Source organism: Nicotiana tabacum, chromosome 3, assembly GCF_000715075.1.
Source record: "Nicotiana tabacum cultivar K326 chromosome 3, ASM71507v2, whole genome shotgun sequence".
In the NCBI taxonomy this organism is placed as follows: Eukaryota; Viridiplantae; Streptophyta; class Magnoliopsida; order Solanales; family Solanaceae; genus Nicotiana; species Nicotiana tabacum.
This window is the reverse complement of record NC_134082.1, coordinates 114,201,383-114,224,823: the sequence shown is the minus strand read 5'-3', so window position 1 is coordinate 114,224,823 and position 23,441 is coordinate 114,201,383. Positions and strand designations below refer to the sequence as shown.

Below are 23,441 nucleotides of genomic sequence, written 5' to 3'. Positions count from 1 at the left end.
GCTGCTAACAACATTACAGAAATAAATGCTTTGAAGAAACTGTTGAGTAAGGAATTTGACATGAAGGATTTAGGAGCTGCAAAGAAAATCCTTGGTATGGAGATTTCAAGAGAAGACGATGTTGTACATCTTTCTCAGAAGAGGTATATTGAAAGGGTTCTCGAGAGATTCAATATGCAAACGTGCAAGCCTGTAAGTACACCATTAGCTCCTCATTTTAAACTTTCAGAGTCACAAATGCCTCAGTCCGAGGATGAGGTGGAGCATATGTCAAAGATTCCTTATGCCAGTGCAGTTGGTAGTATTATGTATGCTATAGTATGCACACGTCCAGATATTGCTCAATCTGTAAGTGTGGTAAGTAGATACATGTCCAACCCAGGAAAGAGGCATTGGGAAGTTGTCAAGTGGATATTGAGATATCTCAAAAGAGCTTCTGGTGTTGGTCTTACCTTTCGAAAAAATGGTACATGTATTTCAATTCTCGGTTATGTGGATTCTGACTATGCAGGAGATCTTGACAGAAGAAGGTCCACAACTGGATACATCTTTACCCTCGTTGGCAGTGCCGTCAGTTGGAAGTCAACTTTGCAGTCGATTGTCGCTTTGTCTACGACAGAAGCAGAATACATGGCAGCAACGGAAGCGGTAAAGAAAGCTATCTGGTTGAAAAGTTTAGTAGCGGAATTGAGTTTGGTTCAGCTGGAATCAACTCTTAGATGTGATAGTCAGAGTGCTATTCATCTAATGAAAAATCAGAGATTTCATGAGCGCACTAAACACATTGATGTCAGATTTCATTTTATTCGAGATGTTATTGATGAGGGAACTATCAAGGTCGTGAAGGTTATCACAAACGATAATGCTGCAGACATGTTGACCAAGATAGTCCCGCTCGCTAAGTTTGCACACTGCAAGGACTTGGCGGGGGTGTGCATCAACTGATGCAACTCCGAAGAGAACAGTTGCTAGGTGGAGGTGGTATGTTCAACAATGGTTTGATTCTTCTTGTTTCTTACAACGGGGTTGCCCAGTAAGCTTAGAAGTTTTGGCCAGAGTTGTTCACACGCTCGAAACGCAAACCAAGGTGGAGATTGAAAATGTTGGTTTATGTTTAGTCAACAATGGCATGCCAATTGGAAGAGTTGGTGGAAAGAGTTGGTGTGGATGCTAGGAGGAAGCTTCCTCCTTTGATGTCACTCATGACATCAAGAGGAGGTAGTTTGATGTCACCAATGACATCAAGAGGAGGTCTTTACCTCTATAAATAGATGCACTCCTTCACTTGTAGAAATTATCCCAAAATAATACAATACATTGTAGTGAGTAGAGAGTTAAGAGAGAAATTCTCTTAAGTGTAATTGGGAAATCTCCCCTTCCTTTGTTAATATTAAAAGGGCAATTGTTCTCTGGTGGACGTAGGATTATTTTGATCCGAACCACGTTAAATCTTGTGTTCTTTCTTTTACGTTTCCGCTAACACTTTCCTATACTATCACCTTCTACAAGTAGGAATGAAATGGTGGATTCAAGAATGGGTTGTGGTGTAAATCAGTCCTTGCCTCATAATAGAGGAGGGGATAAACATAACAATCAATGACTTGGTTATTTTAGAATGTCACAGTGTGAATAAATGGTTAAGCAGAAGGAGCTGAGAAACTGCTTGAAAACCAATAATATAAAGCTAGCTGGTATTGTTGAGACTAGAGTTAAAAAGCACAATCCAAGTAGAATAAGTAGTCATATTGCCCCTGGCTGGGATGTAATGCAGAATTATAGTCATGCTGTTAATGGATGGATTTGGATTTTGTGGGACTCTAATTACTATACGGTTACCTTGATTAGGACAGAAGCACAAATACCCAATGTCTAGTCAAGTGGACTACTGGGAGTATTGATTGTTACTTGACAGTAGTATATGGATACAATACTATTGAACAAAGGAAACTCCTATGGGATAACCTGACTGAGGTTGCTCAAGGAATCACTAAACCATTGCTGATTGATGGTGATTTTAACTCAATATTGTACACACAAGATAGACTACATGGATGCATAGTCAACAGTGAAGAGATCAGGGACAATGCCAATTGTATACAAGCACTGGGGTTAACTGAACTGGCATGGGAAGGAGATTACTACACTTGGTCCAATAAGAAATTTGTCTCAGATAGGGTATTTGGGAACTATGAATGGATGTTGACATGGGATTATATAAGTACTGCTTATGGTATGTCTTACTTCTTTGATCACTCTACCATGACCTTAAAACTAACTCTACAACAGAGGAGTGGAAAATCACCCTTTAAGTTCTTCAATGTGTGGGTAGAACATGAAGATTTTCTGAACATTGTGCAATAACACGGGGTCAAACATTGAGTTACAGGAAAATGAACAACATCTGGCTCAAATTGAAATCTCTTAGGCTACTACTCAAAAAGATGAATACTCAAGCGTTCAAGTATATCAAGCAGAAGATTTAAAGAGCCAGGGCAGACCTTATTATTATGCAAGAAAGAATCCATACACAATGACATTGCCAAAGAGATAGCCTACGTCTGTTGTGCGCAAGCCTCTCCTGGAATTGTCCACCATCCTAGGAGCTTTCATTTTTGAAGTATCCTGTTAGTTGAGTAGGTGTTATATTATTTAGACAGTGTTTTTTTTTTTCCAGTCTTTAGATAGCTAGCTTTGTTGGCTTAGCTATGACTTTGTACATATTTACATTGGTGATTAATATAATTAAATTAGTTACCAAATAGAAAAGGGAACATTTTGCTAAAACCATAAAAATGGAAACATTCCGCCAATACTAACTTTGTTGGGGTCATGCCATGCTAATTTTTGCTCAATATGTTAACACCAATACCTGACTTAAAAATTGAATTGGCTGCATTGTTGCCTTGCCGATGCTGGCCTAGACCCCAACTGAAAGTTGAGCCTTCGCGAAGTATAGACTAGGCCCAAAGAAGGGTCAAGAACATGAGTTATGAATCCAATTTACAACTAAAGGGAATGGGTTAGGTTCGTCATTTGCCTTAAATTCTGGGTAAAGCCCAGCATAAATCTAGTAGAAGAAAATTAAGGTTTACAAATAGAATGCTTTGAATTGGTTTCTTCTCATACATTCAGACTGTGGTGAACGTACGCTGTAATTTTTCCACTTACATATCATTTCCACACTCTAAATTGATTGGTGCCACGTGTAAACTGACTGCTATAGCTATGTAAAGCAAGTTCACCAAGAAAACTATTCCAAAACTCGGCTGTCTTAAAACACTCGGAATTTCAAAATATTATCTTGGAAAATAAGTAATTTTCTTACTTATTTTCCAATGTTAATTTGATTAAATAGCAAAAAGTATTTTTAAAAAGTATATAATTTAGACAAATATTATATGAGATGAAACGGGTAAGATAAGTTGGGGTCGAGGGGCCGAAGTAACGGTAGCGATATTAGGGGGAGGGGTTGGAGGGAGTGGGGGTGGGCACAAGAGAGGGTGTGGGGTGGAGGGGGAGGGTGGGGGTGGGGGTGAAGGTGAGGAAGGTTGAAAAGGAAATTTGAAAAATATTTTTCCTCCTTTTGGCAAGAAAGTCATTTTCCTTCAAATGGAGAAAAATGAGATCATGAGAAAATATTTTTTTAAAATATTTAAGTCAACAAACACAATAATAAAAATAAAAATTCACTTTTACCTAATACATCCAAAATCATTTTTCTTTTTGTCGAGCAATCAATGAATATACATAACAGACCGTTGATCATGTCAAAGCTTAGTTAAAATCAATTTTAGTAGATTTAGAAGACAACTACAAGTTTCTAATCAAGAGCATTGATTTGTAATTGAATTTTGCTACTTATAGCAAGGTTTTATCGGCTGATCTAATATTCGGATTAGACTAATGTGAATGACGTCTATCGTATTCACATAATGATTCAAGTGTTCCTTTTCTTTAATCAACTTGATCATTATGTAGTAGCAATAATAAGTTTGACAACTTCATTAGTACGTCACGTGATGCATGCTAATTGTTGTGTTCAATTAACCTATTTATTTGTTTATCTAGTAAGAACGGAGAAAAAAGAGTTGGAAAAAAACATGCAGGCCCATAACTATAAAGAGAAAGGATCACGTGCTTCATTAGCGGCCACCATTTTCGCTTGGCAACTACGTATCGACACCTACCACCCGAGCCGCCGCAGTGGATCTAGGAGTTTGCCAAGCCCATATTGGACCGCACTCGTGGCACACCCCTAACGTAAAGCTTCACCGCCAACGCCTAATATGTCCCGCCAGCCTTAACTTTCCCTATTTTTTGGTACATATGTATTCAAATTTTTGTAATATGAATGTGCGTAGAGAAAGTCCAATATTAAAGGATAACAAATAGTAAGATTTCATTTCCGGAGTTCAAATTCAAGATACTAGTTAAGAGTTGAAGAGTTTTTAATCATTCTATTGAATGGTGATTAATTAGCTATAAGTATTAAATGATGAGAAGTACTTCAAATGTTGAATTTTTTAAAAAAAGTAATTATGTGTTTGGATAGTAGCATTCAAAATACTTTTCCAGTACATACGTGGTCATATTATAGGTATTTTATTACTTATGAATGTGTCAATAAAATATTCTTTTCGTTTTAATTAATGTGTCTTAATTTGATCGAATACGGAGCTATTTTTGTGTAAGGGGTGTTAATTGACATGCTTTCACTGAAAAATTATAATTGTGTATCTAGGTAAAAAAATTTAGTATATATATTTATTATGAGTTGAATTTCCTTAACTTCTTTGTGATTTTAATAGTAATTTATATTTTTGTCATCCTTAATGAAAGTTGTAGCTCGGCGATGATGAATAATATTCCACAAAAGACCTTTAAACTTTATGAATTTAAATATATCATGTCATTTTTATAAAGTAGTGCTATTAAAGGTAAATGAAACAAAAAACATAAAAGGTATTCATAAACGATTTGACCAGCTCATATATTTACTCAAACACCCTCAATCGCGACTCTCATGCACACTCCATGAAAGCAAGCCAAAAAGATTTAAATAAATAATGTCACAAAATAAACAGAAAACTTGGAGAAAAAGAAAAAAAAGAAAAAGAAAAGAAGAAAAGGAGAGAGACAAGTGAAGGGGAGTTTCTTGTGGCTGAAAAGAAAAAGAAACAGTAAGTGCGGATCTCCCCTTTGCATAGTTAGGAGAGCCACATAACCCATACATCTCTATTTGCTGCAGTTTTTGATACCTATATTGACTCTGTCTCCCTCCCTCCCTCCCTCCCTCCCTCCCTCCCTTCTATATATACATATTTCTCTTCTTCCTCTCCTTCTTTCTTTCTGTCTCTTTATCAGAATTCAATTCCAGAAAGTTTGAATCAACAAGCTTCCTTTCCCAGGTAAATTTCTCTGTCAATCTTCCCCTGTTTGAAATCTTGTTTAATTTAAACCAAAAGGTTTCTGTTAAATTATATCAATTCTGTTCAAAACCTTCGTTTGCATTCATTCAACCTTGCTAGGAGTTTCTACTTTCTTCAAAGTTCCAATCTTTTTTCTTATGCTATATCAAGAAAGTGAGGAAAAAAATATTAAGAATTTCCTCTCCTGAGTTATGAATCTCCTCTTAGAATTTCGTCATCTCCTTATAGGATGATTACTACTTCTCGTGAACTACTTATGATCAATTTGGAAGTGTTTTCTTGGAAATTTAGAAAAGTTTATCTCAAATTTCTACTCAATCTTCGCTGTTTAAGAAATTATACCATTCTTTATCTATCTTTTTTTATTTCCACGCGTTCCCATTGTTGCTTATATATTACTATTCTTTTTCCAACTTCTTGATTTTCAATTACAGGCGGCTGCCTAGTTGTATAGAAATATTGATTTTTCTCACATGTTGTACATTTATCTAGTTGCATATCACAGAAATCGAATTACAGCTTCAAGCTAAGTTAAACGTCAGAGCTTTGAGGATTAGGACATCATGGAGATTTCTGCATACAAACCCTATGGTGATCCTGAGTTCGAATCACTCATTGAAAGAATTCACCCTCCCAGGTTCTGCTTTTACCTCACTTTTTCAATACTACCATATGGGTTGTCTTTGACAATGTTTTAGTATTTACACCAGCTCAATGAATACATAACATATATCTTTATATACATAATTGTCACTAAATAATACTTACTTAAGACACATTATCACTTAACCATAGTAAATTTAGATAATTTGGGGTAAACGCTGAGTACATATGTGTTTTATCATGCTTTAATTCGTATAGAAGGGAAGCTTATTTGTTTCTTGTTTGTTGGCTTTTCAGAGTGTGCATTGATAATGATTCCTGCCGAGACTGCACTATAGTGAAGGTAAGTGAGGATTAAAGAAGAATCTTTTGCTATTATTCTGTGTGTAATCTGTTCCATTTTAATTGGAAATTTCTATCATTGGTTATTCAAAAGGACGACAATACCAATGGATGTGTTAGATAATGACTTGGTTTGCGTTGTTTTGGCATATGAGTGGGGGTACCTACCAGTTAAATGGATTCCATCAGAGATTCGAAAAGAACTAATTAAAGAACCCCTACCGTACAAGAGTATCAGCGTATAAACCTGCGTTAGCATCATTTAATAGTTGTATTATTTAAGTTAGGCGATAAGTTTATATATTTTTCTTGCGTTAGTGGTTTAAGATTAATACATGTGCGGATATAATTGAACAATTTTTAAATTATTCATTCTCACAGAATAGTATGGGTCTTACAAGGACTCAGACGTATTTGTTGTTGTTTGTTTGTGTGTCACAGGTTGATAGTGCGAACAAACACGGTATATTACTGGAGATGGTTCAAGTTCTCACTGATCTCGACCTTGTGATTTCAAAATCATACATATGCTCTGATGGTGGCTGGCTAATGGATGGTTAGTTCTCCTTTTCTCTATGCCTTTCTCATCTTACCAATTTGCTTAACCGTCTTTCCCAACAGCAAATCAAGAATGAATCAACAGCTGGTCTGAGTATTATAATCCAATATAGAAATGCAACTAACAACTTTCTGATCCATATCTGAGTCATCCACAACTATAAGATTTGTTTTTTTTTTCTTGCATCTTTACCAGTTTTCCACGTGACTGACCAACTTGGGAACAAAATTACTGACGAAAGCCTCATCCACTATATCGAAGAGGTTAGTCTATACTTTCTCTATGCTTCAGTCACTTAAATTAAGTATTCCAAAAACCATTTAGTGGGTTTTAGGGATAAGGCCAACAAAGCATGCAGTTAATTTGCTCAACTTTCCCTCCTCTTGCTCTTTGCTCACTTCTTTTTTTTAAAGAAATTGCTGAGCAGAGAAGTATTCTGGCAACTGTTGCCCAAAAGTATAGTATATGTTTTTTCTTTCAAATTAATATTTAACTAAAATCAAGCTTAGTGTTTGACAGGCTATTTGTGCTAGTAGAAGAGGGTCCAGGGAAATCCAAACATGTGTTGATAGAAATGTAAGACCAAGGCATGTTTCAATGGAGCACACGGCTATGGAGATGACGGGGATAGATAGACCCGGACTAATGTCTGAGATATCTGCTGTGCTGGCTGAGTTGGGTTGCCACGTGTCTGCTGCCGTGGCATGGACACATAACAAGCGAGCAGCATGCATTGTCTACGTGGAAGATGAACTGAAGCATGGGCCAATTCAGGACCCTTATCGAGTGGCACAAGTACAGGCCCAACTGGAAAATGTTGTAGAGGCCCACCATTATGATGGGGAACGACGGAGTGTGAGGCTCGCAGCACCTGCAGCTAGCCAAACCCATACCGAAAGGCGGCTCCACCAATTGATGGCTGCTGACAGAGACTATGAGCAATGTTGTTCCTGTGGTTATGAGTCGAGTGCAGATGATGAAGTATACAGGCAGAAAAAGGGATATAATGGTACAGAAGTGAAGGTAGAAAATTGTAGGCAGAAAGGCTACTCCATAGTTACTGTGAGGAGTGTAGACAGACCCAAATTACTATTTGACACTATCTGCACCCTGACAGACTTGCAATATGTCGTATTCCACGCCTCCATCAGCTCTTTTGAATCCATTGCCGTTCAGGTAAAATCTGTTACTTTTGCCTAACTGGTCCTTAAAGTCCTAGAGGTTCTGCGCCAGAAAGTACGGTCCTCATGCTTTGTTTCTAACATTTCTAAGTATGCACGAAAATCTCAGGAATACTATGTGAGACACAAGAATGGATGGACTTTGGATTCAGAAAGTGAAAGACGTAGACTGACCCAAAATCTGATGGCTGCCACTGAGAGGAGAGTATCCCATGTAAGTTTCAAAGGATTGACTAACACAACATTTACAGTATATTTTCTAATTCAACTTCCCTACTCCCCTATAACAGAAAGGTACTCATGAGTTGAACTGACTATGATTTGTACAGGGATTGAGGCTGGATGTTAGTACTCAAAACAGGGTAGGATTGTTATCAGACGTTACAAGAGTGTTTCGGGAGAACGGATTATCCATAAGCAGGGCCGAGATTGGGATACAAGGCGAAAAAGCAGTTGGCACATTCTATGTAAAAGATGCTTCAGGACAAGCTGTTAACCCAGAAACCTTGGAGACAGTACAAAGAGAAATTGGAGGCACTGTCCTGGTGGTAAATAAATCCTTAGGGAGATCAACTTCACAACCCACTTCATCAAATACAAGCCCTAGCATAAGCACTAGCCGCAGCAGCAGCAAGCAAGACAAACCTGGTTTCTCACTAGGGAGCTTGTTGTGGTCTCAGGTTGAGTGGCTTTCTAGCAATTTCAGACCTATAAAATCCTAAGATTCCAACTGGTGATCTGGAGATGCTTGTGTGTTTTAGCCATCTTATTTGTAAATACATAGCATCATCCCTCTGTAAATAATTAGCAAAACTTGTAAATAATGATAAGACACATGATACCATGTACATAGCTTTGCAGCATAAAACAAGTGCAAGTTCTGAAGTTCAACCAGTGGTGTCTCTATCAACTGCTCTCTCCCTCTTCTAACAGTGAGTCAACCCCGCCAATTTTCAACAGATTCTGAATTGGGCACTGAGAAAAGGGAAAGTGACATTCCATAAATTTCATTTACCACCTGGCTTAAGCATTAAGACTACTCTAATCAGTGGACTTAAGTAACTGGCTCTAGCTTAGATGATGCTGGAACTGGAAGGGTAAGTCTCACTAAGCTGGAGGTGACACCTTAACTAAACAAGTGAAGAAGATCAGACTCATTAAACGACTTTTTAATGATTACACGGGTAAATTAACATTGATTAAGCTTGACAATTAAATTTGGAATTATCTCCTTCGAATTATGCTCATATAGTGAAACAAGTAGGAAGACACCACCAGAATTCTGGCAGACACATCATCAGCATTTAATATCACAAAAACAATAATTGCAGCGAAGACATCTATTAACAAGGACTAACATATGTGTAGTTGATATGCAGCAAGTACACATATAGTTTGTAAGTTATAGGAAAAGAGTATATTGTAAAGAGCTTAAATGTTTTTTTTTTGTCATTCAAATGGGCATGTCCATTCTGCCTTAATGGAGTATTGTGCAGAAGCACAAACTCAACTATCTTGTTGTAATTTTCTCTTGTTATACATAAATGGCACTGCCACCATATGGCAGAATCAATTTAAAAAGAAAATTGCATAAGTGTAATAATGGGAGCAACCCAACTATTATTCATTATGCATTTTATGTACAAACATATAGTTGAGAATTCTTAGCGCAGAGCGGAGAAAGGAGGATAGGGAACAACTATTCACAACAATAAATGAGCGGAAATAACTATATTTAAACCTTACATAAGGTCATGCCACCTCAATGTCATCAATATCCAGCCAATCATTTGATTCTTTGCTATCAGGATTCTGCACATTTTCCTTGACAGAACCACCTTGATTCACAGAGCTGATATCACTGGAGCTTTTCCTCAACTGGACCCAATCTCGTGAGTCCTTATCAGAACTGTAATTTACTTTCTTTGAATTTGCGGGCACATCTGAATCATCTTCTTCAAGATCACTGAAGGACACATCCTCATCATGCTCAATGGACATGCCCGTTTTACTGGTACCCATAATTTCTGTGCTTTCTTCCTTTAACCAATCATCAGCATCCTCTTCATCACTCTCCTCTAACTTTATAACCGATGCAGATTGCAATTTTTCATCTTTGCTATTGGTAATAGGTCCTTCAACCACAAGTTTATCAACAGTTTGATTTTCATTAATGACAGGGTGCACATTGGTACCAGAGCTGGAAACTGTAGGTGAAGTGGCAGATTCCACACTAGGCATCTCTTGAACCACATCCGTAGAAACAGCAGTGGACGGGACGGCAAGCATCTCCTCATGTTGAGAGCCACTCCTATCAGTTGATTCAGAAGTTTCCTTATTTGACCAATCTTCTTCTATTGGCTGGGTTTGCTTATGTAACTCGTGTGCCAATGAGGCCCTGGCTCTGACAACCTACACACAGGATTAGCATTTTTAGCACTAAAAGGTTAACAGCCATTCTCGAGTACAAGGGCACGCTCTGATCGTATGCTAACTACCCAAGCACGACCAGTCACTCTGCTTCAGTATTGGATTCTTTTTTTTTTTTTTTTTTTTTTTTTTGAATAAGTTTCAGTATTGGATTCTCTTTTTGAATTAAGATCAGTATTGGATTCATGCTCACTATATTGATTGACAGGTTATTGTCTCCCTCCCTGCTCATTCACAGGCACACTACTGAATGATACACGTTTATGGTACAAACTAGGGGGTCCGGGGGGAGAACAAGAAGCCCAAGGCAAACCCTAGGATGCTCACCAGAAAAAAATGAACAAAAAAGTAATGCATTAAGAAAAGAAGTACAACCTTGAAGCATTCGACAGTAAAAGAGATGAGAGGATAGAGGAGCAGGAGAATTTCCAAGCAGCAACATAAGCAGCAAAAAAAAAAAGAGAGGAAAGAGTCATGGTGAAAAGAAAGGTAGGAAGATGTTTCGACTAGCTCCCATGAATGGCCACAATGGCTTCACATGTACAGTAGTGAAGGCCCAAGAATAGTACTGCATCAGAAATAGGATAGAGAATGATCCCTAAGCTCTGATGGCAGATTCAAATGAAGATACAATTGGAACAGTAAAAGGAGGCGCAGATTGCGCGCAGCAGAAATACTAGCATCGGTTTAACGAGAAATAAGCTAAAGAGCTTCTCACTGGGAAAAAAAGCTTTTCTGACCCATACACATCAGGATAACAACTTCCATGTACCAAAAAAATAAAAAATCACTTCTGTATAAGAGTTGTTCACCTAGAATCAAAAGAGGCCATGAATTTCTCTAAACCCCATAATTAATTAACCATGATATGTGGTGTTCTCTCAAATCCCAGATTAACTTTTTCTGTTTAGGATGGTCCCAACTGTGTCTATTATCTCACAAGGATACTTTTCCCTATGCTCCTTAAGACTTATTCAGCATTCGATTACAAATAGTAACACAAGAGCTACATAGTTGACAGTGTCAATTGGTGTCATAAGCCAACTAGTCATAGATGGTATGTTATGCATGGAATGGCTTCTGCTACCTTTGCAGATAAAGATTGTTTTTCTTGGTAAAAGAAAGAAAAAAAACATCACTTCAAGTGCTAAATAGAAGGGAAACGAGAAATGGAACCATTACTGGCATTACATGCAGTGCCTTACCTGGGGTGTGGATAAAAGTTCAGCATCTTGTTTATCCAGTCTAGGGTGAAGAAGAACAAAGTAAATCTCCCAAAAGCGAGCCTCACTCATGTAACCTGGGCAGAGCTCAATCCTCAAAGCGGCCAGTCTTGGAGCAAGACGTTCAACAGCTAATGCATGCTCTTGTTGTGCATCAGACAAGTCAAAATCTACTGTAAAGGGAAAACCCATAAGATAATTGATGTGAGCTAACTGCTTAATATTCCCTTTAAGTTTACACAACACAGAGTATACATTACACAACAACTACACTAGGAGAAGTGATAGCCACGTATATGGAAAGAGTTATTGCCATGCATAATAACCAATCGATCATGTATTAAGGGCTTCAAGTTGAGCCAGCAAAGCAGGGAATCAGAAAACATGCAATTAGAATATTTAAGAGTAAGAATGTATAATATTTATTTGGCTAGTAGGGTAAGAATGCGTAACAGCATGATATATGAAGAAGGGTAAACAATTTGAAAGATTGATCCAAAAGTAGCAGAACATAGCGAATTGGTGTCATCAACTGACATAAAAACATTAAGTTATCTGTTGAGTGTTAAGACTAACCACTCGTGTAAATACACAGAAAACTACTTCTTAAAATCCTAGATAATAAAATGAAAGTGAGAAAGAGATTCAGCATACATAATTACAATTTACATGTCACAATCATAATGGGGGTATTAATAAAAGTTCAGCGCCTTGTTTAGGGTGAATAAGTACAGATATGACCTAAGTCATTGATAAATAAAAGGGCAGTGATGCAAACATCCAAAGGGTAACGTTTCATCATGAAATGCACATAAATAAGCAATTCACCATTTGACTGTTGGACATGCAAAAGATATCTGTGCACAACACTTGCAACTTTTAACCCTCTACTTTCAAGTAATCAAACAAGCATTGCATCTTTTACCTCTATTCAAGTTTCATTTTTCTTTCTAATTCCATTAAGGACTTAATTCCACAAAATTTTCATTTGCTAGGACAATGTTTTACCACTAACCAAGACGGAGTTCAACCTCTCTGATCCCCTAGTTCAAATTTGAAATACCAAATTATCATACAGTACCACATCAATTAACAATCTTTTATGCTATGCTTGAGTTTGCAAAACCAACATATATATCAGGAACAGATCGGGGCAGCAGTTTTGGAACCGCAGTATATCTGTATATGGGATCCTGCATTAATCAAATTGAAACCTCAATAAAGCTTCCATCTTTTCTATCTTTCCTGCAGATACCTAGTAATTGAAATGTTTCAATTTGAGGCCAGTATGAATTGATGGGTGATCTTTCACAAGCTACAAGCAACCTTTGATATCCGCTTTTTATCCGACAGTTTAATTTCATATCATATTCGGCTAAGAGAGGGAAGTCTTCTCATGCTCAAGCCATCTTTTCAGTCTCTGATTTATTCTTTTGCCCCCCTTAAGAGTAGCACTAGAAGGTTTGATCTAGAGCATTGCAGTGAGTATTAAAACGCAGCGAAAGTATGAAAGGGCAGGTTCAAATAGAAAATGAAAAAGGGAAAAGACACCTTCGTCATCTTCGTCGTCGAGCAAAGGGAAATCCAACCAAGTTTCAGGATGCATAGCAATGTCCCTCACAAAAGCTACTACTTCTTCAGTAACACCTACTGCACCTCTACCTTCTTCTTCCTCCTCCTCTGGTCCCAGTTGCAGTAAGTTGGATGCCATTTTGGTAATTTCGGAGACAGGGATATTCTTCGACAGCTTAGATATTCCAGTCTTGAATCTGCCGCCGATTTCAGCAATATCGCTCCGCAAACCCGCGATCCCTGCCGGGTCGGATTCTTCCTCATTCGAATTACGATCCGGTTCTGAATTCGGATCCTCTATAGGTTTGTAGGGGTCGGATTGAGGCGGTGGGGCCAGGAAAGAAGCCACTCCCCAGAATTGACGGGTTAGGGTTTTGGTCAGCTCTGAGATGTCCTCCTTGACGCCGCGTGATGGTGATACTGGCGATGAATCATTATCATCTGTTTGGTTCTTCTCCTCGGTGGAGTGATCGTGATTTGGACGTGAAACGAAGTCGTTTTCGTCATCGAGTTTGAGTGTGTTGGCGATAGATCGAGCAAACCATGACATTGAAAGATCACGAACTGAGAAATGAGGAAAACTTTTGCAGGCCGCCGGCGAAGACTATTTGGTTTGGACAGTTGCGAACTTCGATACAAGCAAATAATAGAAGAGCTCAAGGACAGATTAGCAAGGCTCAATTACGTCGTCGTTTAGTATCCACCTACACGAGCCCACCTGGCTACTTATATTAGTTGCTCATAAAGATAAAGCTTACCCAAAATAATTGGCAGAATACGACGGCTGCCAATTAAACTTGTACTCACTTTCCACTGTGACACTCAATGTTGAGTATGTTCTATTTGAACCATGTAAGCAGGTTATTATACTTATATTAGTTGCTCATAAAGATAAAGCTTAGCAAAAATTAATTGGTGGAATAGATCGATAACCCATTAAACTTGTCATCACTTTTTACTATGATACGCAATCTTGTCTTTATAAGCACGTTATTACTGTGTCACTTAAACACAAAATACACACGAATCACCTGCGTGGCAATCACAAATATTGAGCGTGTGAGTATTATAAAAAAGGTTGGCATGGACTATTTCAACGGTACTAGACCAAATCCCACGTTATTTTAACCTGTTTCTCCATCGTTCTCTTCTTCTCCCAAGCCCTAATTTTTCAACATTTCAACTGAGCTAAATTCTTCATCAAGTAGTAAAAATCGGAGCTTTTTTCCCTCAATTTGAAAGAACTCCATCATCCTGCTATCTTCTCTTAATTTCTAGTTGAACAATGTCCCAAAACACCGAAAGGGTTGGCTCTTGTCGATGTGAGCGTCTGTGTGAACTAAAAATTTCATGGGTTCCAGTTAACCCAGGAATAAAGTACTTTGTCTGCAAAATTGACAATGTAAGTATATTCTGCCAAAAAACTTTGTATGCTACAATTTTGCTGTAACTCTTTTCTATGATTTCTTTTCCATTGATTTATATGGGTTTATATTTATTTTTTTTTGAAGGAGAATGGCGGATGTAAATATTTTAGATGGTTTGAGGACGAGTTTCCTAAGCAAGTGAATAGAGTTATTTGGGGTTTGTTGAAGAGAGTGAAGGACTTTGATCAAGAAAGAGATCAAGCAAAAAAAATGAATAAACACACTAGTGTATGTTGTTCTACTGATGGCCTTAATCATATGGCTTTGTTGTGGTTCTTGCTCTTATTGATGAGAACTGTTCTATTTGGCTTTGGTCTGTTATGAATTTCTGAGAAAATTGTTTGTAATATAGGTTAGCTAATGTAGTTAGTGTATTCTGTTGCTTCTGTTTTGTTGATTCCTGCTATACTTCGGATGGTTGGGATCCTATTTTGTATAATTGACTGCCTTAATACTGCAATGTTTCTTTGTTTTTGTTAAAAAATATTGCAATTCTTTAGTGTTTACTGTTGTTGTACTCTTATATGAATGTTGCCTTATCAATGAAATGTATCAGCGGTTTTTGTACAAAATTGTTGCAATTCAAAAGCTGGTTCATTGCTGCCTTATAAATGGAATGGAATGTAATTCATACCAAAGAATGAAAAGAAGTGCAGCAAATTACATTGAACCAAAAGTAAATTTAGACACAAAGAAGTGCTGCATATTACATAATCCAGTTCCAAAAGATTAAATTAAGTGTAGCAAACTACATTGAACAAAAAAACTAGTTCTAACAAAAACAAGTGTTGCATATTACATAATCTTGACTTGTCACTAATTTACATAACCTTGACTGGTCACTAACTTTTTTTGATTAGCTTATCCATAATCACTTAAATTGAAGACTGAGATAATGCTTGTGGTCCAACTTTGTTTCTTCTACTTGCACTCATGCTGCAGTTGTGATGTAGTAATAACATCTCCCTCATTTCATCTAAGTTTTAGAAGCCTAATTCCATCATCCAGATTTACATCAATAGTACTCCTTACTCTAGTCTCATGGTTGACAACTCTCAGACTTGAAGTACCAGGCTATAATTGTCCAAATCAGAAAGATAAGAAAAAAAACTGAAAATAACTAGAATTGAAATGTGCAAGATTCTTACATTAAGGACGGTCCTTCCCGTCTCTAGGTTAGTATATCATCCAAAGCCAACAATTCTTGGCCTTTTTTCCCTAGAAGAAACACATGATTCTGCAGTTGCAGGTCCACTTTCCCTTCCCATTTTCATACCAGATGAAGATCCTCTTGCTGCCCTTGATTGTGTAGTTCTTCCCATAGGAGCGGTCCGAGAAAGTGCATCTGGAAATGCACCTTTTGTAGGTCTGATAGCTGCACTAGGTGGCTTTCCTCTTCCCTTGCCCCTTCCTTTGTTGTTTGCACCAATTGTTGGCCTTGTAACAACTATTGTTGTTTCATCGCAGATGGAACTCCTTTGACTTGGTTGACTTCCACAAGGTTCTTGTCTACTTGAAGACCCTCCAGATGCATTCTAAAATGAATACATACATACAGTTAGTTTCAGCTTACATGATTAATATAAATTTAGAGAAAAATATAGCATGCCCTTGATGTACGTGTTTTTATGTTATGGCCTACTTGATGATATTGTGAACATGTCATCTTCACTCCTTTTTTGGACAACTCGCCCCATTTCTTTTCAGGTTCATTCATGTTCTTCTTTCTATTTTTTTGGGGTCTGCCTAGCATTGGCTTTGGGGCTGGTGATTCAATGGTAGGATTATTACTCTCAGGCCATATCTTCAAGTTAAGAATTGGTCGAGTGAAGACATAAGACTTTAGAAATATTTCCTTTCTTTATTAATCCTTCACATATTGATCTGGATTAATAGTATTTACACACAACATGTTCACATGGGATGCCTCTCAACCTCCAAAGTCTACAACTGCAAGTCTTCATCCTAGTGTTAACCATAAATCTCAAATCTTCTTTTTGATTTCAAATCTATCCTGCCCATTCCATATAACTGTGCACTGTCTAGCCAACTCCTTATTTTTTTCTAATGTTAGCCTAGCCATATGCGATATATTTGAAATCCATATTTCAGTAAACTTTATCTTATCAACCTTTCTAGACATGATCTTATGCCTAATTTCCTCTAACATGGTAATAATACTTTTACGCCTAGCAGTCAATATCCATAAGTTAAAAGTCTCACACATGTTATTCTCTACTATGTCACTCCTGGAATATTCTTGGAAGAATGGTCTACATCATGTCTCTCTTGGGTACTTCATCATGTCTTCGCATATAGTTGAGCTGAGTTTCCTCATGTTTGCAACTTCATTATTGTACTTAAATAGATAGCTGGCCTTTGCAACCATCCAGAATTGTTTCCTCTTTTCTTCTCCCTTCCATTTCTTAGATCATATGTGCCTCGCACACATTCTTTGTTATGCCATATGTAATAACTCCTTAACTGATATCATAAGCCCCTGCAAAACATGATATACAACATCAAAAATTAAATGAAACTATAGAATACCAAGAACTAATAAACAAAAATAAATTATTTACTTTTTGCATATCTGACATTACTGTTAATCCTTCACCTTCACCTAGTTGCAAATCTTCTATCAAGTGACTGATGAACCAATTCCATGAATATTTTGTTTCATGGTGTACAACAGCCCAAGCAATAGAAAACATCTGTTAGTTCTTATTTCTTCCCATAGCCACCAGTAATTCACCCTTGCAGCTTCCCTTTAGAAAACAACCATCTAAACCAATGATGTTCCTACATCCTTCTAACCAACATTTCCTGAGTGCATCAAAGCAAACATAGAAGTACTGAAATAGGTTCTTACTAGGCTCTGATTCTCTGTCAATTTTTACCCAACAAGAGCTGCTAGGATTGGTTTCCTTAATAATATGAGCATAGTTATACAATCTGGCAAATTCTATTTTCCAATCCCCATAAACTTTCTAAGAATAATTTATTTGGCTCTATAAGCTATTGTTCTGCCAACATATAATCCCAACCTCTCTCCAACTAGTTCTTGAATTTTCTAGATTCTCATATAAGGAGCAACAATAAGTTCTTTCTTGAATTTATCGGCAATGTATTTTGAATTACACATCTTGTTGGTGTTCATTGGTTGATATTTATGAACAGGATAATACTTTTTGATCATAAAGTCACCAGAATCTCTATTAACACTAGCATACAACTCCCATTTGTATTTATTTATTTACACTTCACCCTTACCCTATCCTTCTCATTTGGTTTAAGTTTAAGTTGAACTTTATACTCTATTGCATAATCAGCCACTACCTTCCTAAATTCTTCAACATTCTTAAATATCATGCCCAACTCAAAAATTGTCACTTCACATCCTATGTCATATCTAACCTTTGTGTTCTTTCTTCTACTTGGAAGGTCAACACTAGGCTCAAAATCCACCTCTACCTCTTCATCAGTACAATCACTGCCATCATAGAGCTGTCAATGAACTCCTCATCACCTCCTAATATGCCAACATATTTCCCTTTTTTGTTCAATCCTATATCTTCAAAATTTCTATCAATTCCAGCTTCTCCTACAGCCACACCAACAGTTTCAAGTTGTTTCTTCCTTCTGCTCATTCTTTTTAGTTCTCCTCTCATTTATGAAGGTCTTCTACTCTTCATCAACCTCGTTATCATCCTCATCAGGAATTTCATCAAGATCTAATTCACTACTAGCTACCTCTGAAGCAACCAGCTCCTTCTCCACCAGTAACATTCTCTACACTAGCGACATCATCTTTTAGGTTACCAGAAGCATCTTCCCCACTAGCAACAGCCCCTTCCCCACCAGTAACAAACCATTCCCCGCCAGCAATAGCCTTTTCTGCAATAATAATAGTCTCAAGCTCTTTAAGTAGAGGCTTCAATAGGTTGTGATCCATCTATACTGTTTGGACCATCTTTTATTCTCCTAGATGGATTATTTATTGTGTTGTTACTTTCTTCAACAACCTCTGGCCTACATAAATATCCAATTGGGACCGCACTATCAGGAATTATCTCAATAATATGTAAAATGTACAAATCTAATATACCTTCCTTACAATAACAAGCAATATTATATAGTTGTTCATCATTTTCCACCTAGACAAATTCTTTAGTATTAGGATTAAAGACATAAAACCCCCAACAGTTGCATAACCCAAACCCCTTGTATAATATTGAAGTTCAAACATGAAGAAATGGTCTTTGTCAATAGAACACTGATTTATCTCTATATTAGTGACATATTTGGCACCTGGAGATTCGGCAAATGTTCTACCATGGTAAAAGCGTACAAGAATATATTCGTCCACTGATATGATTTTACCCTACAATGAACAAGAAAACACAACACGTGTGCACAGTCAGCAAGATTCGAAGAAAAGAAATGAAAAAAAATCTATTTTTATATCTACAATTCCCAAAATATCATTTTACTAGCACAAAACCCTAATAGACAACTAAAAATCTCAGTAAAATAGTAACTAAAGACATACCAATAAAAATAGGCAGAAGGACAATATTCTTGTTGAAGGCCACGCTAAATAATCGACTTTACAATTTCTTCAGATGAAAATGCAGATGATAAACTAAGACGGGAGTGAAATTTGTACGAATTTCAGATTATTGGCTTCAATCTTTTATGAGAAGTAGCTGATGATTCCAGCATTTTCTCTAGTGGAACAATTGATTTTGGAAGGGGGAAGAGGATGGATGGAGACGGGGTTGAGGTTAGGGTTTTTTACTGAGTGGCTGTAAAATTAAAATAGTTATTTGGGGTGGGTAATTTAATCTTTAATCCGGTTTGTTTGACTTGGAATTACCCGGTACACATGGATCTTAGGTGGACAATAATTCCACATATACTATAATTATTCGTTGGCTATTACACGTGTTGGGTTTTTAAGTATATGATATGCTTAAAATAGGGTGAATGGAAAATGGAGGAAAATAAAATTTTAAGTTTCCTCTCTTGGCAAAGGGACATTGTCCCATATTGGAAGAAGAAGAGGTTTTTTATGGGTATATAAGCAATTTCTCTTCTTCTAGCTTTTAAAGAGTTGAGAAGAAGGCAAGCCTCGCGCCGTCGTCGTCGTTTGTCGTATTCATCAATGGTCGTGGTCGTCCAAATTTGGACCCATACAATGGGAGTATTCTACATTTTTAGATAACAACAACAACCTAGTAAAATTTCACAAGTGGGGTATGCGGAGGGTAGTGTTACGCAGACCTTACCCCTACCTATGAAGGTAGAGAGGTTGTTTCCGAAAGACCTTCGGCTCAAGAACGTAAAAGATGGAGCAATAGAGAAACAATACCAACAACAATATAATAAGACAGTGTAAGAAAATAATACAACGAATTATGACAGATATCTAGAGATATGAAACTACAAGAATAGTGCCAATCCTACTGCTAATAGTGTCATACCGTACAGAAACAAGGAATTAGGAATAGGAAAGTACCCGACTAGTACTACTACTACTACTACTAGTGGCAAGATAAGGCAAAACTTAGACTATCTATCAACCCACCACCCTAATTTTCGATTTCCACACCTTTCTATCGAGGGTCATATATCCTCGGTAAGTTGGAGCAGAGCTATGTCCTACCTAATCACTTCACCCTATTTCTTCTTAGTCTTTCCTCTATCTCTCCTCTGACTCGCCACGGGCAACCTCTCACATCTCCTAATTGGGGCATCAACATCTCTCCTCTTCACATGACCAAATCATCTCAGCCTCGATTCCCTCAACTTCTCTTTCATAGGAGCCACATCCACTTTGTCCCTAATATATTCATTTCTAATCTTATCTTTTCTGATATACCCACACATCCATCGCAACATCCTCATTTCTACCACTTTCATCTTATAGGCATGAGATTTCTTGACTGGCCAACACTCGGCTCCATACAACATGGTCGGTCTAACTACCGCTTTGTAGAACTTGCCCTTATATCTAGGTGGCACATTTCTGTCATACAAAACACTCCATTTCAACCACCCGCTCCTATACAGTGTGTGACATCCTCGTTAATCTCCCAGTTACTCTGTATAATTGACCCAACTGAAAAATAAAAAGATGAGTTAACGGACTTTTCCGATCACTTATGAGATCTTCTTCGCGAAAACTGCATAAAAATTCATTCCATAACTGCGCAAATTTTGCAGCTTCACTTCTCTTATGGGTGAAACCTAGACATCCAACAAGAACATGTTTTATAAGATTTTCACACTTTTTATGTCCTTAGCAATCTATTTACCTTCATGGACAGAAGAATAAAAGCACATACAAAATGGAAAAGATGGGGCAAAGAACCTCGTTAAACTCTTGGAGAGGGAAAATCCCTTTTTCTCAGTTTTGTCTGAAGGCACCAAGTAAAAGTTGAAAAGAGACTGAAATCTTGACCTTAGCATGTCTAGAGTTCAGCAAAGGAAAGAACAATAGCAGAACTATATGTTAACAAAGATTAACAACCTCAACAAATAATTAAAATGACAATTTAATGACATGAAAGCCTAGCTTTTTAAGATAGAATATTTCACTTGCTTCCAAACCTAAAATAACTCAAGCCAAGACTGATATTTGATACAGCAGAACCCAGTAGTGACAATTCCAGAGATAGAACCACGGTTATGCTACTGGAAAAGGAACTACTACTTTTAAAAAATTCATACGATAATTAGTTGCAAAGATAATCATAGTAATGCAGTTTTGTGACTTCCTAACCAGCCTTTAATAATTACTGCTTCGATATAGACGAAGGGGGAGAGAGATGAGGGTTTAATTGTTTAGGGGCTTTTTTTAAGCGGGGGAAGCTGGGTCAGATGCTGGGTCTTTTTAATGGATCAGAGTAACTAAAATTAGGGTTGCATTTTATTATTCATGAGCTTCCACGTGGCATTCTATTAAAGTTAAGGGTATTTTTGAATTAAAGTATAACGGTAGCCGTATTAATAACTGACAATGAAACAGAGAATAAATTTAAACAATTTTTAATAGTAGAGGGATATATGTGTATGGGTTAAAATCTGACCAGACAAGAATCGGAATGGGAAGGAACGGCGAAAAGTTACTTGGAACTGTCGTGTCCATACCACGCAGTAACGGCCGAGGTCGTGTTTTTAGGATATCAGAGAGGCGAATTGGATATCATGGCATTTCAAGGGGTCAACCCGTAATAAAGTCAAATAACTTAAATACTATGGTTAATGACCACTGGGTAAGAGAAAAGATCTAGTATCTAAACTAAGTGAGAAGAAGAAGAAGAAAGGGGGCGAAACAAATCAAAACACAGACATATTCCCTAAAAAGAGGAGGGATCATCATCTTTCTCTCTCCATGAAGGAGAAAGAAGCAAGGAAGCTCAGATCTTCAGCATAGATCGTTAGCCTCATCACACCCAATGTATGGGGTTCTAGCTTATTAAAGATCGGTGACCTTTCCATCCATGTATTCCTCAGTGATTGTTAAACATTGTGAAAATCGTCATCTTCTTCCTATATAGTGTGATTTAATCAATATTACAGTTAAATCTTATGTGTGCTATGCATGCTTACACTCATCTTCTATCATAGACCTAGAATAGATTATCGTTGGCTAAAATTTACCTAAAGTCTTCTTATTTAGTTAGTTTAACAAAAAGCTCAACATTTTTTGTCAAACAAATTGGCACCGTCTGTGGAGATTTCTTAGCCAAATTTTAGTTTCCTCTAGATCTAAAGCCAACCAAAGTGTTATTTTCGGGGTGTCATAACTTCATCATCTCGGTATAAACACCAACTTGGAAAAAGTGGTGGACAAGCTTTGAAATTACCAAACCAATCAGGGTCAGATCTTTGCATGAAATCGAAATTATGTTTGATATCTATCCAAAGTCCGCGTCTCGCTGTAGCGATAGGTCTGTTACATCGTACGAGTACCAAAGGCGGGATTACGACCACTATACACTTAGCACGTCCGCAATCCTATTCGCCATACTAACGTTACATACCGATCTATACTTCCACCTCTTAGGAAAGGACGATAGCTTACTATGATGCTTTAAAACAACCGGTTCATCCTGCCTTATTTTTGCATCCGTGCGCATAGTGGGTAATTTATGTACAAAGTATAACTAACGTTTCCCTATTTTTGCGTGCATCGGACGGGATCGGACCGGGACCCGAGCTCGAGATCCCAACGGGCAAAGTATGTCAGCCCATAAGAGGCCTAGATGCGATTAATGACGAAGCCAAACTCGAGACTACCAAATCTAAAACCGTCATTCGAGTACGAGATAAAGCGAGTCATCCTACAACGCTTTGCTCCTTTCGCCGACTCATCAGGTCAAGGTAACAAGCAATTTCATTTGAGCTTAACTTATCGTTTTTCTTTTTTGGATCGGGATAGGAACACGAGTACTCTCACAGGCGCGCGAACAAGGAACAAATACCGCCGAACACGTCAGAACAACGTTTTGTACCATACCACCTCGCAGGCGACGGTCGAGCAAGACCCTCCACGCCATGCCATATTACAAATAATGGACAAATGGCTCAGAACAAACCAGTATGATTAAGAAAATTTCCATGACCTGGGACTGGGCAGAACGTAAGCACAAAAAAAAAACTTGCAC

At 37.5% G+C, this 23,441-nt stretch overlaps 2 protein-coding genes and 1 long non-coding RNA gene across 4 annotated transcripts; 2 read left to right on the top strand and 1 right to left on the bottom strand.

Moving 5' to 3' along the window:
• Nucleotides 1-5,157: 5,157 nt before the first annotated feature.
• Nucleotides 5,158-8,982, top strand: LOC107787543 (ACT domain-containing protein ACR1). The gene is made up of 8 exons (XM_016609131.2): nucleotides 5,158-5,408; nucleotides 5,922-6,066; nucleotides 6,330-6,375; nucleotides 6,816-6,930; nucleotides 7,129-7,196; nucleotides 7,453-8,109; nucleotides 8,224-8,328; nucleotides 8,444-8,982. Exons 2-8 carry the CDS (start codon nucleotides 5,993-5,995, stop codon nucleotides 8,834-8,836), a joined length of 1,458 nt encoding a protein of 485 aa, XP_016464617.1. The 5' UTR covers nucleotides 5,158-5,408; nucleotides 5,922-5,992; the 3' UTR covers nucleotides 8,837-8,982.
• Nucleotides 8,983-9,705: 723 nt separating this feature from the next.
• Nucleotides 9,706-14,175, bottom strand: LOC107787544 (uncharacterized). Of its 2 annotated transcripts, none has more exons than XM_016609132.2 (3): nucleotides 13,319-14,175; nucleotides 11,750-11,940; nucleotides 9,706-10,526 (listed from the first exon to the last, which is right to left on the bottom strand). In XM_016609132.2, the coding sequence occupies exons 1-3, from the start codon at nucleotides 13,887-13,889 to the stop codon at nucleotides 9,867-9,869; spliced, it is 1,422 nt and encodes a 473-aa protein (XP_016464618.1). In that variant the 5' UTR covers nucleotides 13,890-14,175; the 3' UTR covers nucleotides 9,706-9,866. The 2 variants fall into 2 exon arrangements, with proteins under 2 accessions (XP_016464618.1, XP_016464619.1); XM_016609133.2 differs by having other exon boundaries at nucleotides 11,750-11,937; nucleotides 13,319-14,049.
• A 263-nt stretch (nucleotides 14,176-14,438) lies between these two features.
• Nucleotides 14,439-15,272, top strand: LOC107787545 (uncharacterized). The gene is made up of 2 exons (XR_001648438.2): nucleotides 14,439-14,741; nucleotides 14,851-15,272. It is a non-coding gene; the product is annotated as an uncharacterized LOC107787545 (long non-coding RNA).
• Nucleotides 15,273-23,441: the final 8,169 nt, after the last annotated feature.